The sequence below is a fragment of the Haliotis cracherodii genome, unplaced genomic scaffold, assembly GCF_022045235.1.
Source record: "Haliotis cracherodii isolate W230 unplaced genomic scaffold, xgHalCrac1.p SCAF_8, whole genome shotgun sequence".
Classification (NCBI taxonomy): Eukaryota; Metazoa; Mollusca; class Gastropoda; order Lepetellida; family Haliotidae; genus Haliotis; species Haliotis cracherodii.
Genome location: NW_027266341.1, coordinates 31333732 through 31350982, shown reverse-complemented (window position 1 = coordinate 31350982; position 17251 = coordinate 31333732). Strand labels below are relative to the sequence as shown.

The following is a 17251-nucleotide window of genomic DNA, read 5'->3' as shown; positions in this document are numbered from 1 at the left end:
CTTTTACAAGCATGGGTCACTGGATAATTCTAATTCAGTGATGACCATTTATACAGTGCTGCAGTGATGACTGTGTATGTTGAGTCTTTTAGGCCATCAGACCCATAATTCACAAACATTTCACAAGCAATATATTGATAAAAGATCCGCCTTTGTATATGCAATACATAAATATCAATATATATCATCAACAAATTGTATTAATTCATATTACAGTGCTTTTCAATCCTTTGTTTTCTCACACTGAAACCATGAAATATATATGCATCTGGTTTCCATGCATGATATGACATTTCACAATGTTAGAACACTGCCTCCTCAAAATCTCATACAAAGGTCAACAGAAAAATAATTAATGTTCTTTATCTTCGATAATTTCCTTTAAACAAACATGTTTATACTATAAACATAATCTTCGGACAACATATTTTCCCATCGTCCAGACTCAATACGTTAATTATGATTTCCAAAACGGAATTTACTGAAGCGTTTCGTAATATGTACTAGATGCTGTTCTGATTGCAACAAATATATTTATATATTTCATAAAGTCTTAAGTTCACTTTCCCCATGAGACTATATAGCCAATTTCTAAGCGATACATCTTCCAATCGTTAAGAAAAGAAACTAAAAATATTTGCGGGCTTCCAACACCCTGATTTAACCATACGACTCAAATCCCACGTTCAAACAAAACATTTCTAACAAATCTGACCCATTTTTGCCTTCCGGCATTATCAAGTGAAATCAATATTTTGGCAAATTCTAGGGTACCTATGGCATGGAAAACAATTTTGTCCAGTAGGATATACATTTCGTGACATAAATACTTTCTGTGAGATTGTGATTGCATGCAAGATTACCAACATATATACATCTGCAGTCAGACTGTTTGATCATTTCAATAAAATTATTTAAAAACAAAATAAATAATGTAGGGATTACCATACAACTGCATTCAAAGAAATCACAGAAACCATAAGTTGTATGTACACAAGAACGTAGCTGCGAATACATTGCCTTCAAAACATTTTATACTTTACCTGATATACCATTTTTAAATAATACATAATACAAAAGAAAGTATTGTACTGAGTTCAAAGCTTTGGAAAAATCAACACAATTACATACATACGTCCTTTCTTCTTGGGCACCGTTTTCATGACTTGTGATTCAGTGAAGATTACAGATGCAATAAAGAGTACTGATTCAATGATGATCATTTATACAGTGATGCAGCGATGGCGAGTGATGCAGTGAAGACTACAATAAAGAGTACTGATTCAATGATGATCATTTATACAGTGATGCAGCGATGGCGAGTGATGCAGTGAAGACTACAATAAAGAGTACTGATTCAATGATGATCATTTATACAGTGATGCAGCGATGGCGAGTGATGCAGTGAAGACTACAATAAAGAGTACTGATTCAGTGATGATCATTTATACAGTGATGCAGCGATGGCGAGTGATGCAGTGAAGACTACAATAAAGAGTACTGATTCAATGATGATCATTTATACAGTGATGCAGCGATGGCGAGTGATGCAGTGAAGACTACAATAAAGAGTACTGATTCAATGATGATCATTTATACAGTGATGCAGCGATGGCGAGTGATGCAGTGAAGACTACAATAAAGAGTACTGATTCAGTGATGATCATTTATACAGTGATGCAGCGATGGCGAGTGATGCAGTGAAGACTACAATAAAGAGTACTGATTCAATGATGATCATTTATACAGTGATGCAGCGATGGCGAGTGATGCAGTGAAGACTACAATAAAGAGTACTGATTCAATGATGATCATTTATACAGTGATGCAGCGATGGCGAGTGATGCAGTGAAGACTACAATAAAGAGTACTGATTCAGTGATGATCATTTATACAGTGATGCAGCGATGGCGAGTGATGCAGTGAAGACTACAATAAAGAGTACTGATTCAATGATGATCATTTATACAGTGATGCAGCGATGGCGAGTGATGCAGTGAAGACTACAATAAAGAGTACTGATTCAATGATGATCATTTATACAGTGATGCAGCGATGGCGAGTGATGCAGTGAAGACTACAATAAAGAGTACTGATTCAATGATGATCATTTATACAGTGATGCAGCGATGGCGAGTGATGCAGTGAAGACTACAATAAAGAGTACTGATTCAATGATGATCATTTATACAGTGATGCAGCGATGGCGAGTGATGCAGTGAAGACTACAGATGCAATAAAGAGTACTGATTCAATGATGATCATTTATACAGTGATGCAGCGATGGCGAGTGATGCAGTGAAGACTACAGATGCAATAAAGAGTACTGATTCAGTGATGATCATTTATACAGTGATGCAGCGATGGCGAGTGATGCAGTGAAGACTACAGATGCAATAAAGAGTACTGATTCAATGATGATCATTTATACAGTGATGCAGCGATGGCGAGTGATGCAGTGAAGACTACAATAAAGAGTACTGATTCAATGATGATCATTTATACAGTGATGCAGCGATGGCGAGTGATGCAGTGAAGACTATAATAAAGAGTACTGATTCAATGATGATCATTTATACAGTGATGCAGCGATGGCGAGTGATGCAGTGAAGACTACAGATGCAATAAAGAGTACTGATTCAATGATGATCATTTATACAGTGATGCAGCGATGGCGAGTGATGCAGTGAAGACTACAGATGCAATAAAGAGTACTGATTCAGTGATGATCATGTATACAGTGATGCAGCGATGGCGAGTGATGCAGTGAAGACTACAATAATGAGTACTGAATATTCAGTAGTGACTACTGATTCAGTGATGACCATTTTGGCAGTGACGACTACATATACACAACCCTCACGGGGCAGTCGAGTGGCCTAGTGGTTAAAGCATTTGCTCGTCACGTCACGTCACGAACCCCGACATGGGTACAATGTGTGAAGCCCATTTCTGGTGTCCCCCGCCGTGAATATTGGAATATTGCTAAAAGCGGCGTAAAACCATACTCACTCACTCACTCACAACCCTCACCTTTTGTTTTTTCGCCATATTATTATGTAGTAAAAGCAAGATCCAAACCATCGGGTACAATTATGACATACCATCAGCAAGGTTACACACTCTAATCACCCAATCTCATTAAAATCAGATCTCAGATCTCGCATTAGGGGTCACGTCAGAACGACCTCTTATCCGACCAATCTGAGCATCGCTTACCAGATTATGAAAGTGACAGTCGGAATGTGATTTGTAATCATGCAACCTCGAAAACTTTAGCTCCGAACGATAGTTACGGGTTTAACGACTGAATCCATATAATCTAGACCATCTATTAGCCATTTCAGGATGTTTTTTTGTTCAAGTTACAAATTTGTAATCGAGAATTTGTGAAAATATGTTTCGAAGCGTAGTAGCCAATTTGAAATTAGTGCCTTAAAGCACGAGAAAGCTGCCTCCTAATTGGTCATTCCATTGCCCGGTCAAAGTTCGCGCAAGGTCGGTCTGACGTGGGATGTCCACAGATCTTTGTTTAGCTGTAGCAAGAACTAAGATCTGACTTTAATGATATTGTCAAATCCCCATATCCCTCATTTTAGTGCTACATTTGGAACGATGTCCCCTACTTCATGGTTCCACTGCAAGGTTCAACTGCCTTTATTTCGAAAGCCAGAACATTTGAAACAAAATCAGGAAATAATTCTGAATTTCGGGATAAACACGTCAATATACTTTTATCAATACAAACTGTAGGGAATGTAGAAATTAAGTGGCGATTACCGGCGTCTGATGCGATTTAATCATCCCTCGGTGGTGTTTTTAGTGTCATAAACTTTTTCATCATCTGCAGTGAAGGAGGTACGTCTTCCAGCATCTGTAGCATTTCAACCATGTGTGACAGGTATTATCACTTTGAAAGATCTATTGACGTCTTGAGTACGAGAAAACAAGGGTATGTTACAACATCTGTGTAACAAGACTGAGTTGACATTTCAAGCAACCAAACATTTTCAAATTTTTTCAAGCAATTAACAGGTCGTGGATACCACCATCGTGCCTGTTGAACTACGGTAATTACCTGCTAATGACTAAATACAAAAGCATGCATCGCATGTACACTGTCCTACTGTCAGTGTCTTGACCTGCCTGGTTCATTCTGCATGCTATGGTTGCGGGATCTCCTTTGGTCATACCCTCATGGTTCGTTTGAGAGAAAAAAACAGCTGAATTCTGCAAGATCCATGTGTCACCTCCTGAGGAAGATGAAACTATAACCTTCTAGCATGAAGCTCTTGCTCACTGGATTGCCTAATAAGGTAAGCATGTAAATCCAAAAGCGGTGGGCGTTTCACAACTGTGGGATGCGTTGGTTGCAAGAAGTGAACAGCTTTCAGAAACATTTTTATGTATTCAGAGCACCATACATTCGAATGATGTTGTGGTAATACGATTCATTAATTTGAAGAAATGTGCGAGGTCCGGGATAAATGAAGACAAGTGGCATTCAGAAAAATAAAAGAATGTGCATGTGCAATGCATTTTAGTGCATTTTAGTGCACCATAGTTTTAAGCTGCTTTTGGCAATATTCTAGCAATATCAAGGAGGGGACACCATAAATAGGCTGCACATATTGTACCCATGTGAGGAATCGAGCCCGGGTCTTCGGCGTTACGAGCGAACGTTTTATGCACTAAGCGATCCCACCGCCCAGCAATGCGTTAAAGGGACCATTAATTGCCACCTTCATAAAATAATTTTAAAAGCATGCATCACGCTGGGAATCAGATTAATCAATTAAGGAAAAACATACCGTAACTCTCAAATCCAAATGAAAAAGACATAGGAATTTCGAAAAAACGACAGAGATATTATTCAATTATTTCTCTTCAATTAGAACTGTTATGGATAATGACTTTCCTCGGTATAGGGAACCCTGGGTAATCCGAACTACGATAACTGTTTTGCGGGAGTGAGTTAACATGTATCGTCCGTCATATCAGCAGTACCTCAACCATACCGTGACGATAACAGTCCTTTTGATAAATACCTGTTACAAAGAACAGTAAAATGTTAGCACGATAGCTGAAAATGTAGATCATGTCAAATAAAGAAGCATTCAAGTCAACATGTTTATGAATATTTCACTTTCTCCTATTAAAATACAGAGCTAGAGACCACCAGATCTGAAGCTAAACCACCTTACTGGAGACCATAGGGACTTACAGTACCTCTGCTTCCTACATGATGCTACTGCAGGATTTACATCATCACTCCAGAAGCATTTGCATCATGACCCCAGGTGGATTTACATCATCGCCCTAACAGGATGTACATCATCACTCCAGGAGGATTTACATCATCATCCTTGCAGGATTTGCATCATCACTCCAGCAGGATTTGCATCATCCACCCAGCAGGATTTGCATCATGGCCCCAGCTGGATTTACATCATCGCCCTAACAGGATGTACATCATCACTCCAGCAGGATTAACATCATCATCCTTGCAGGATTTACATCATCACTCCAGAAGGATTTACATCATCACACCAGATGAATTTGCATCATGACCCGAACAGGATTTACGTCCTCACCGTAGCAGGATTTACATCATAACCCCAGCAGGATTTACGTCATCACCTTGGCAGGATTTACAGCCTCACCCCAGCTGGTGCTGGTTGTAGCTGACACCAACTACAAGTAAAAACAGATAACTGTTGTGACGTCTGTGTGTAACTAAAGATATATTACGATGTGACAATCTTTCATTTTTGTGAACTGAGTTGAAAGGCTGGCAATACCAATTAACAAAGATAAGGATTAACGTCTGAAAATTAATCCTCTAGATAATCCTCTATATACCGCTAGATATTTCCTGTAATCCATTGACTGGTATTTGGAAGAACTGGTAGTTATAAAAAGTACTTTTACCGTAACTATTTCATACCACACATCCGGCTTTCCTCCCCCACATTAAGCTGACACGCTGTGAAACAACTGGAATACTGTTAAGAGCGGCGTTAAACTCAACTCACTCACTCACTCATCCCACAAAATAGATTCACACTTAGAGGTGAAGACTTCAGAACGTGTGACATTACGTTACATCAGATAGTATTGATAATAGTGACGGATGTATTTCACATCGGCCTGTGATTAATCAAGTCAAAAGACAAACCAGTGGATGATATGATGAGCACCAGATCTTACTTAACATAATTAAAACCTGTGACGAAACGTGGGCGAATTTTTAAACACAGATTTAATTATATAATTCAGAATTCATTAACATCTGGATTCATCCCTCTCACTAATTAATGGAAAATAAAGCAAATACCTAAATCTAGACCAACCCATACAGCGTTAACGTGTGGGTCATAAGCTGGCGTTCTCGTGTGTAATGTTTAAGCCGGTATTTGCCGGGAAAAGAAAACATTCCCATCAACATTTACCAGTGATTTCGCCCAACGCTATTTGTATAATCAAGAGTTAGAAGGTCAATGACTTTTTTCGGCACAATGTGGGAACGAGGCTGATCACGCGCACTGCGCTCTTTAACGGAGGATTAATGTTATACACCTCACATGCACTCGGTAAGTGGCAGCAATCTCCATACACTGTATGTCTGCTTAGCAAGACGCTGTCTGCATTCCCCGGGGGCTGGGCATGCGACTTGTCCGCCTTAAACATCCCCCCTGGTGTGAGTAGAGCGCTTTGTATGTTTTAAACATGGGAATGACGACACTAATATCAATAATCATAATACGGATCATCAGAACCCTCTTTGCAGCTTCTATATATCTTAATCTGTAAATACTACTACTACTACTACTACTACTACTACTACTACTACTACTACTACAACTAGTAGTAGTAGTAGTGGAAGACACTGGTCTTGAGCAGCAAACAGATTAGCAAACAAACTAGTAGTAGTAGTAGTAGTAGTAATCTGTTTGCTGCTCAAGACCAGTGTCTTCCACTACTACTACTACTACTACTACTACTAGTAGTAGTAGTAGTAATCTGTTTGCTGCTCAGGACAAGTCACTTCCAATGTGTGATTTTACATCGAAATGTGAATATGAAATGTAGATTATGTAATGAATTTAATGAGACTGTCCAACACATTGTGAGTGGGTGCCCAGCTTTGGCACAGACACAGTATAATAAGCGACACGATGGGGTGGCTCGGTCATTTTATTACAGACTTCGCCATGCTTGTGGTTTTGACACAGAGATCCATGATGATCCATGGTACGACCGGATAATATAGAGGGCGTCATGGAAAATGATAAATACAAAATCCTTTGGAATAGGCCCGTACAACCTCAGACATATCCAGGCCAACAAACCTGATCTTGTCCTTTTTGATAAATCCAATGAATCATTTATATCATTGAATTTTCTGTCCCTTTTGAGAGTAATGTGATTGACAAGATTGAAGAAAAACGTGGCAAATATGCAGACCTCGCTTTCGAAATGTCTCACGCTTGAAATCCCATGTACCAAGTTGTCCGATTCCCCATTGTTCTCGGTGCCTTAGGTTTGGTACCTCCCAGTCTGTTGACTGACATCGGGACCTGGGTTTTCTACCAGGAATACAGCCCTTCTGCCAATCTGTGTAATGCAGAAGGCTGCAGTGTTGGGGAGTCTTCACATTCTCCGGAAAGTTCTTGGTGGGTTTGACTTGGCAGCGCTTCCTGGGAGAAGTCCCATTCGCTGTCTGGGCTGCGTGTAGAGGGGGCAAGGTCTCTGAGCTGATGATGAGCCTAACCCTCTTTGCTACATTTTTAAATTTTAATCTGTAAATAATAATGATGGTGATGATGATGATAATAATAATAATAATTGTTTTTTTGTTGTTTTTTTTTAATTTAATATAATAATATATTTTAAATAGAAAACTTAATGCTGTGTTAATACTCAAACTTGTATAAAGCAGACTGTATAGTCGTCAGGATTCGTTTGTAATCAATATCTGCATTCACCTGTTAGATATTTAAAAACTGTTTTTCTTTTTTCCGTTTGCTTTATTGTTGTTTTTCCAGCTGTATGACGACGGTCTGTAAATAATCGAGTCTGGACCAGACAATCCAGTGATTGACATCATCAGCATCGATACTATACGGGATACGATGACATGTATCAACCAAGTCAGCGAGCCTGACCACCCGATCCCGTTAGTCGCCTCTTACGACAAGCATAGTCACCTTTTACGGCAAACATGGGTTGTTGAAGACCTATTCTACCCCGGATGCAAGGTCTTAGTAAAGCAGTTTATGGCAGACATGTGGAGGATATTTCCAAATTTGACGCATCAGTGACAAAAATTAAACAGCTTCTGAGCAACCGCTTTTGCAATGGTACTTCTAATACATTAAAGATTCAGTATTTTTTAGAAATAAATAAGTAACGAAACCAATTTTCATGAAATACAACTTTTTATTCCCGTTTCAAAAACACGATTACACAACCATGTATCCCAATTCCGTTGATATTCGCGTTAGTTTAATCCCAGTGTCTTGTCGGACGTCGGATCAATACACGGCCATCTAGTCACCACCGAATCCACCCATCATCCTCATCATAGGGGTGGTTGTGGTGGTTGTTGTCGATGTGGTGGTTGTCTTGTCTTCAAGGAACTTCTGGGCAAAGTTGAGGTTGAAGGTCGCCTGGGTGTTGCTGTCGCAGTTCACGATGAGCGAGTTGAAGGTCGTGAACAGCCTGTCATGATTACCACAAAAGATCATATCACAGTTATAAGAGACGATGGGTAGCCTATAGCTAGTGAGTGAGTGAGTGAGTGAGTTTGGTTTTACGCCGCTTTGGGCAATATTCCAGCAATATCACGGCGGGGGACACCAGAAATGGGCTTCACACATTGTACCCATGTCAGGATTCGAACCCGGTCCTCTGTGTGACGAGCGAACGCTTTAACCACGTGGCTACCCGACCGCCCCTGGTAGCCTAGTAGTTACAGAATTCGTCATCACATCGAAAGCGTGAAGACCATTTGTAGTGTCCCCCGCAGTAGTGATGCCTAAATAGTGCTAATATCGGCATAAAACCCCCAAAAAGAATTTGCAACAACATGACCCCTGTCATGTGCGAAAAGTACATTTGTGCCGAATAAAAGCAAATTTATTGTTTGTCAAAGATAAGATGTCTACAATACCAATCAGCATTTATTTTAATTTTCCAAAGTTTTAAATCAAAATTTATTTCACAAATAAAAACATGTAGAAGTCTAACTGGGTGCTGGTACTGTTCATTGTTTGGATATAATGTCGCTAACAATCAACTGAGACGTGTAGCTTCTTTGCTCCTTAGCTTATTTTGAAAGGTATTATAATGCTTTTTATATATTTAGTGTATAATAATAGGGTACTAAAGATGGGATGACAAGACGTGGCAAAAACATGTTCCAACCGTTTTACTGTTTGGCATTTCGACAGCCTGCATTATGATTTGAAGGAAAAACAAGAAGGAGGTCAAAATGACGGTCATCTTACTTGAACTGAAGCTCGCCGGCGTGGCTCAGACCAAAAATGTGGAAGAGGGCTTCGCAGTTCTGGGCATCTGCAGCAACGTTGCAGAAATCTCCGTCCTGGAACAGGCATCCAGGGTTCTTGGTGTGGCCGTTAAGGACCAGTTGGTTGATCTCATCGCAATCATCAGAGTCCACAACTGGAAGCAGCTTGTTAATAGTGCACTTTCTCACGTTGTCGATGTAGTTGAGACCCTGGCGGAAAAACACAGAGTTTTATTCATGATGCGGTATATCTACAGATATACTACACAAAAGAAGTTAAAGAACATCATCAAGACAGATCAACTATTGTGATATGAAAAAAGCGGGTGTTCTTTAACATCTTTTGAGTAGTATATATCAGTCGTCAAGGGTGAGACTTATATCTCGTTCGCTTTAACATAAGAATCTGGTCCTTTAATGTGTCACAAATAAGCATATACATATTATGAACTTTTGATACATATCTCATAGCCAAAGTGATAAGGCCATATGATATTAAGAACGGAAGTGATATATAACGTAATGATTAGATTGCTATGGTTTGATAAATTTATTCCATTCGCGGATAGGGGAACATGGTTGGCCTAGTCGTCTTAGGCCCCGAAATTCGCTGTGCATAGCTGCGTACCATGGGAAACCAGAAACCTAAGATCGTGGGTTCGAATCCCGGTTCGTCCGGATTATGTTTCTAGCTTCGAGCACCATACCCGTGCCCGTTGGTTTCACCAAAGTGGTAAACGTCTGCGACCTGCATCACTTCAGTTTTTTCCTCTGACACCCCGTGATGTAACTGAAATACTGTTACAAGCGGCTTTACACCCAACTCACAAACTCATTCTCGGAAAACGATGTCTGAGACGCTGAAAATCGTACGAAGGACTATTTTTACAAAATACAAACTTGGATCAGACAGCAATCGTTGTCAACCTGTGAATATACTTGAGGTGACAAGGTCAGTTTGAAGGTGAGGCATTTGACCCAATAACGCTTATTTTACCTCGTCATCAAACTCTGGCTCCCTGATAACGGACTGTGTGCAGATCTTCTCTGCGAGGACGGGGAGAGGACGGCATGTGTTGAGTACCCTCTGTAGACACTGCGGGTGGGTGTAGAAATCGCAGGAACCCTTGTCGGCCAAATCACGACACACGTCTACATTGCGGTAAGAGGGAGAAGGGTAAGAACGAAAAACGGAATCACGAACCAGCATAAAATCATCCTTAAGTTTGTAAATATTTCAAACTATCCTTTTTCACAAGTCGTTATAGTTGGACATTCATACCTCCCTTTAGAAACTCACATACTTTACGAAATGTATATTATCTTAAGTTGCCATAGGTAGCATCTTAGAAAGTATTTGGCAAAATTCAATTAATCCTTATCTAATATCGTCGGATATATATGGCATATATGTCTTTTTTGTCACATACATGTGCATTAAATTCTGTGTCAGAGAAATACATATAAAATTACGATAATATGATATGCAAAGTGTACTTCTTTGAGATACATATAAACGCTGCTTTCCTTAATTATAAGAAGGCGCTACTTATGGCATAATCCATTCTACCATTCCGGCTGTATCATAAGCAATTGTGTTCGCGAGAAACGTTACTCATTGATAGGATCACACTGGTAACAATAAACATAAACGCAATTATATTGTAATATATAACAAAAATAGGCACACACACACACACACACACACACACACACACACACACACACACACACACCACATCAGAGGCATCTAAATATTTACTAACTGCTACTGGTGAACACAAACTTCTTTTTTAAATGACATTTTGTGTGAAAAGATTTGGTTAATGATAATATTCAAGTTTTACTTACCGAAGGCAGTAGTGGTGGTAGCGGGTGTGGTCGGTGTAGTGCGAGCAACTTTAAATGAAGGAAATATTAATATTAAATTATATCGCAACTAATATAACACTGCATATTGTCATATATCACTTACTTGCATGTGTATAATCTTTCGAAACCAGTTTAAAAACCTCTTCAGCCATGTGCACATGATTGAAACGGTTTTTCTTACATCGAAACGAAATCTACTGACGCCTTCAAAGGTTGAAGAACAATATACCACGCCTCTGTCTTTTTGTTAAATGTTCAATATCATAGATATGTTAAATATGTCAACTAAGAATTCAAAGCCAGCAGAGGTATTTTCTTAAAACCGGATATCGGATAAAAGTCCAAAACAAAAGAATATAAAACCAACAGCTATAATACTTTCTTCTTTGTCCGCATTTCATTAGCAATGAATGGCGTATTGTCTGTCACGATTACATGCCAACCAAATTTAATCAGTACAAAAGTTTACGTAGTGTTTAACTACCTGTTGGTTTGTCGTTGTTGTTTCTTCCATCAGTACCGCTTCCATAATTTTGTCCCTGTTGGCCATTGTTTCTTCCCCCATTGTTGTTCTTTCCATTGTTTCTTCCTCCATTGTTCTTTCTTCCTCCATTGTTCTTTCCATTGTTTCTACCTCCATTGCTGTTCTTTCCATTGTTTCTTCCATTGCTGTTCCTTCCATTGTTTCTGCCTCCATTGTTCCTTCCATTGTTTCTTCCTCCATTATTCTTCTTTCCATTGTTCCTTCCTCCGTTGTTCCTTCCATTGTTTCTTTTTCCATTATTGTTCCTTCCGTTGTTCCTTCCATTGTTTCTTCCTCCATTGTTGTTTCTTCCATTGTTACCTTTGTTTCCTTTCCCATTCTGTCTACCGGAAGGCCTTCCTCCTTGCTTGCCCCCACTGACATGACCACCATCAGTATCATCAGTATCATCGTTGTTGTTATCGACGTCTCCATTGCCATTCACGTCATCGTCGTCATCAGTATTACCATTGTCATCAGTGTTACCATTGTCATCAGTGTTACCATTGTCATTATCATCTCCTTTTTTCATCCACCAAAGAGCATCCTTCAAATCTTTGCTGGGCTTTGTGGGTTGCCTTCTGACCCCGCCTCCGTAAAAAGCAGAAGCCGCACCAAAGCAGATGACAGCCAACAGAACAACAACAATCAGCTTCATCTTGACAACTTTCCCGAACAGCTCTTAAAATCTCAAAGAGAAGCGAAGAGGCTGAGGAAGCGCTTTTCCCTGAATTTATACAGGTTTAAGGGGAAGTTAAACAATGTAGAGGAAATATTACTCCATTGGTTGAGTAGAAAAACGGGTGTGCCTATTACGGAAAAGGATGCATGCTTCGATCCATTTTTCAATATTTGTAGAGGCCAGTTGGCATCTAGTCACTAATTCGCTGCATCAGCTCGGGGGCTTGTCGTTTACGTGTGTGTATATGTTAATGATTACGCATGCAACATGGAGGGTACGTATTGAGCCTCTGTTCCAGGAACGTCAGGCCAACAATGGCTGTTTGAACAGAGGGCTAACCACTGACCTTTCAATGTTTGGTGAGACATACAAATTGATGTTAGCAATGCGCCACCAACGTTTTTGTCCCCGTGGATAAATAATGTGGTACGTCAGCCACTGTCTGACCTATCATTTCACGAATGAGATTAAATCAGATGTTTTGAAATCGACCAATCAATGTCGATTTACATGTAACTATCATCCAGAACGGAGAATAAGATCATTCCTTGGAAAAATAATAACATAATCAGTTTTAAATCAAATATATTAATATCAACTAGTTTTGATGCTGTTATGGTTACATCTTCTTGCAGGAACAGGTAAACAAAATACAACTGTCGACGTCTACAATATGAACTGTTTCTAAGTTACATATCTCGATCTAATCAATATTTTGTTATTTCCCATGCGGTCTGCTATATTTAATATAATAGTATTTTTTAAGCAGAAAACTAAATGCTGTGTTAATACTCAAAGTTGTATAAGTGAGTGAGTTAAAATTTAACGTCACATCAGCAGTATCTCAGCCATACAGTGACGAGCAAAGTTGTATAAAGCAGACTGTATAGTCGTCAGGATTCGTCTGTAGTCAATATCTGCATTCACCTGTTAGAATTTTAAACTGTTTTTCTTTTACTTTCATTTGCTTTATTGTTGATTTTCCAGCTGTATGACGACGGTCTGTAAATAATCGAGTCTATACAACACAATCCAGTGATTAACACCGTGAGCATCTATTTTGGGAAACGATGACATGCATCAATCATGACAGCGAGTCTGACCACCCGATCCCGCTTGTCGCCTCTTACGACACGCATTGAATTACGAAGACCAATTGTAACCCGGAGCATCACATGGTCATTTATGAACTGCACTACATTGTGATTGTGTGAATATTATATGGTAACGTCACTGTTTAAGAACATGTCAATTCTCGTTTGACATATTCGAAGAATCACCCGGACTTTGTTTACGTAATATCGCACCAAATCATTAGACCCGTGAAGATCCGGGGTAGAATAGGTCTTCAGCAACCCATGCTTGCCGTAAAAGGTGAATATGTTTGTCGTAAAAGGCGACTAACGGGATCGGGTGGTCAGGCTCGCTGACTTGGTTGATGCATGTCATCGATCCCAATTGCGTGGATTGATGCTCGTGATATCAATAACTGGATTGTCTGGTCCAGACGCGATTATTTACAGACCGCCGTGATATAGCTTGAATACTGCAGAGTGCGGCGTTAAACAACAAACCAACCAACCAACCAAATCGTTAAAATAAAAAATTCAGGATTCGAAGAGCAATCGTAATAGCTCTCAATGTCTTAATGTGTGTTTGTACAAAATTTGTTACGTCACTTGCTCGTCACGTCAAAACTGACTCCGTTCGCTTTTTGTGTTGCCATACGGAAAGTGTCATGGCGGTCACAAGATAAACCTTTATTGTCACACATACACTTGCCACCGAAAATAAGCTTTTGTAACTCGCAATGATCACTTCGTTACGACTAAAGTGGGTATCAGGTGGCCAAAATGCTGATTGTGTGTCATTGTTGTCCGACAACGTGTCTCGTTGCTCGCGCTATCAACCACTGGCTTGTATTTACAGGCTCATATGATATAGCTTTAATATACAGGGGATGGCTAGAGGGTTCAGGGCCTAACTACTAACTAGAGATGTACTGAAGTATTTTGCATGCATTAAGTACAATACGTACAATATTTACAGCCTGTACTTGAACCAAATACGCATCCAAATGTCTGCAGGCAAATAAAATTAGTAGCTATTCTCTGTAGATGAAATTGGAGAAAAATGGGCTAACCCAAACATCCATCCATGCAGATATGGTGTCAACCTTACGGAGATGATATCCCTTCCTCTGCAAATCACAACAAGTCACATAACTAGTAGACATCCCTCAGCACATTCGGAGGAATGAACGGTGCTTGCCAAATATTTGAGGTTTCTGAATCTCCTGACCAGAAGCGCGCCAGCTTCATCATCTATTGTGATGACTTCAGTCGTTTTGGGTTCACCACTATCAGCCAGAGACTAAACAACAGCCAAAGCAAGCGATACAGCTGACGTCTTCTCAGAAGAAGAAAACTATTCGATCAGCTGGCAAGGTGACTGCTTCGGTGTGTTGGAAGTTTAAAGCACAGATCATTAATGGCCAATATTATGGTAATCTGCGTAGACAACTGCGTGAGAATATCAAGGCTAAACTTCGTGGAAATATCGCTAAAGGTGTGTTTTGTCACCAAAGACAATACACCTGTGCACAAGTATGTTGTCTCTAAATCGCGTAGATAGATGCTCATGATGTCAATCACTGGATTGTCTGGTCTAGGCTTGATTATTTACAGACCGCCGTCATATAGCTGGAATATTGCTGGGTGCGGCGTTAAACAACAAACAAATACTCGGGCTTTTGTGCATTAATTTGACTTAGAACACATTGAACATCCACCAGATTTGGCACCGTCAGATTACCGGGATTGCACGTTTTTAGCCCCCTCGTTATTTAGACTATGGGCTTAAAACGGCAAACAATAAAACGCTTTTAAGCCCATGGCCTTAAATTAAATTGAAAACGAATGATTGATCTCCCACACCGGATATTTTTCAACATATGTTGTAGCACGCTTCTATATGGCCAATTTGCACCAATTGCACCTTAAACGCTGTTGGCGCTTTCCATTCACTCACTCACTCGTAATAGACTAACAAAAAGGTGTATTGATTGTCATTAACACACACCCCGTGCGAGCGACCACTTGTGAATTCTATATACAAGTCTACCTAAAATAACTGGAATTAACCGAGGGCCTATCCCGACAATAAGTCACTAGGACAATAAAATAGACGAGAACGTCTGAATAGCAATCTAGTCTAATAGATTAAAGATTCGGTCACTTTGACGGAGCACGGAATTACTAAAATTTCCCAAAAGCTAGACAATCAGGTGAAGGTTGGTTGTCCACGGATTACTAGAAAACTGAGTATTGGAAACCCTAGTTACTGCGTTTAGCTCAATACAACAAGAGTAAGTCAGGACTAGATCAAAAGTGCCCCGTAATCACTTCCAAAGAGTTTCGCGTGACCACCCAGTAGCGAGACAATCGTAAACGATCTAACGAAGCCTTGGGGTATAACACAAGATCCTGACAGAAGTACATAAAAACTGTGCGCGGACCTCAGAGGCGACAATCTCTCCCGGGCAGCCCGTGAATTCAACAGGCTTGGCGCTCAGCCAATGTGTGTTTCTAATCATGGGGAAAACACGAATAGCGAACTAACTACTTTATCCATACGGAGGATGTAAGTATCAAATTAAAGCGCTGAACATAGGCTATCTAACGGTATCATTAAATATATACAATTTGAAGCTATGTACAATTATTGAGGAGGCAAATATGATCACAAATACATTAGCAATGTCTGAGGGTCCAAATACATTCTCCTCATGTTTGTAAATCATAGTTACCACATACATGAATAAGGTAGCGAACATATAGGACATAACAAACATCCATACTTGGTGTGAGTGTGCCATTAAATCACATAGTATGTTCACTACTTATCTAACATAGAATGCAATGACACTGTACAACGACGACCGCCGGACTTTGCCGAGCGGTGTCGGAAATAAAGCGAGGGAATGGTGTGGTCACTAGACCGTGACAAGGGTAGATATACGATACGGTGACAATATGTACGTTTATGCACTGACTGAACATTTGAGCATTTACATAAGATACACTAATTCTATGTCAAATCAGACTATGTATTCTTGTGATCATAAATGCAATTCGCCAGGTGAACAAAATAAAAAAATATAGTTCTGGCTGAAAAACAGTAATTATCCGATGAAACATTATGTTTCGTTGCAAATCCTATGACATCATAGGCATTAACCGACTTATATGGCCTTTCTTCGCGAAATTATAAAAGTGGGTGAGTATGATTTTACGCCGATTTTGACAATATTCCAGCAATATCACACATTGTACCCATGTCGGGAATCGAACCTGGATCTGGACGAGCGGAGGCTTTAACCACTAGCAAATTATATAAAAAACATCATCAGTAATAGTTTCAAATAAACTGACGTTCAAAAGAAAGTATACACTTGAAAATTGGATTTGATCACAAAAGTATAAACGTTATAAATATGTTACTTGGCTGAAAGCAGTCGTCGAAACATTGCAAAATGATGTCCAAAACACAGCTATGACGCCCGTAACAAGTACATCACCATCGAATAACCATGTCAATTTCTTGTTTCTTTCTTGTTTCATTTTTAGCCACACTGAAACAT

General features: G+C 39.6%; 1 protein-coding gene across 1 annotated transcript; it reads right to left on the bottom strand.

Annotated features, from left to right (window-relative positions):
* Positions 1-8452: 8452 nt before the first annotated feature.
* Positions 8453-12633, bottom strand: LOC139449976 (uncharacterized). The gene is made up of 5 exons (XM_071231589.1): positions 11889-12633; positions 11384-11431; positions 10530-10684; positions 9513-9742; positions 8453-8724 (listed from the first exon to the last, which is right to left on the bottom strand). Exons 1-5 carry the CDS (start codon positions 12583-12585, stop codon positions 8553-8555), a joined length of 1302 nt encoding a protein of 433 aa, XP_071087690.1. The 5' UTR covers positions 12586-12633; the 3' UTR covers positions 8453-8552.
* Positions 12634-17251: the final 4618 nt, after the last annotated feature.

Bases quoted from the DNA above. Each gene is read 5' to 3' on its own strand.
- LOC139449976 (XM_071231589.1), bottom strand. From the start codon at position 12,585: ATGAAGCTGATTGTTGTTGTTCTGTTGGCTGTCATCTGCTTTGGTGCG. The intron at 9,743-10,529 runs GTAAAATAAGCG...TTTTTCCGCCAG, and splicing joins AGCCAGAGTTTGATGACGAG to GGTCTCAACTACATCGACAA. The intron at 8,725-9,512 runs GTAAGATGACCG...TAATCATGACAG, and splicing joins GCCGGCGAGCTTCAGTTCAA to GCTGTTCACGACCTTCAACT.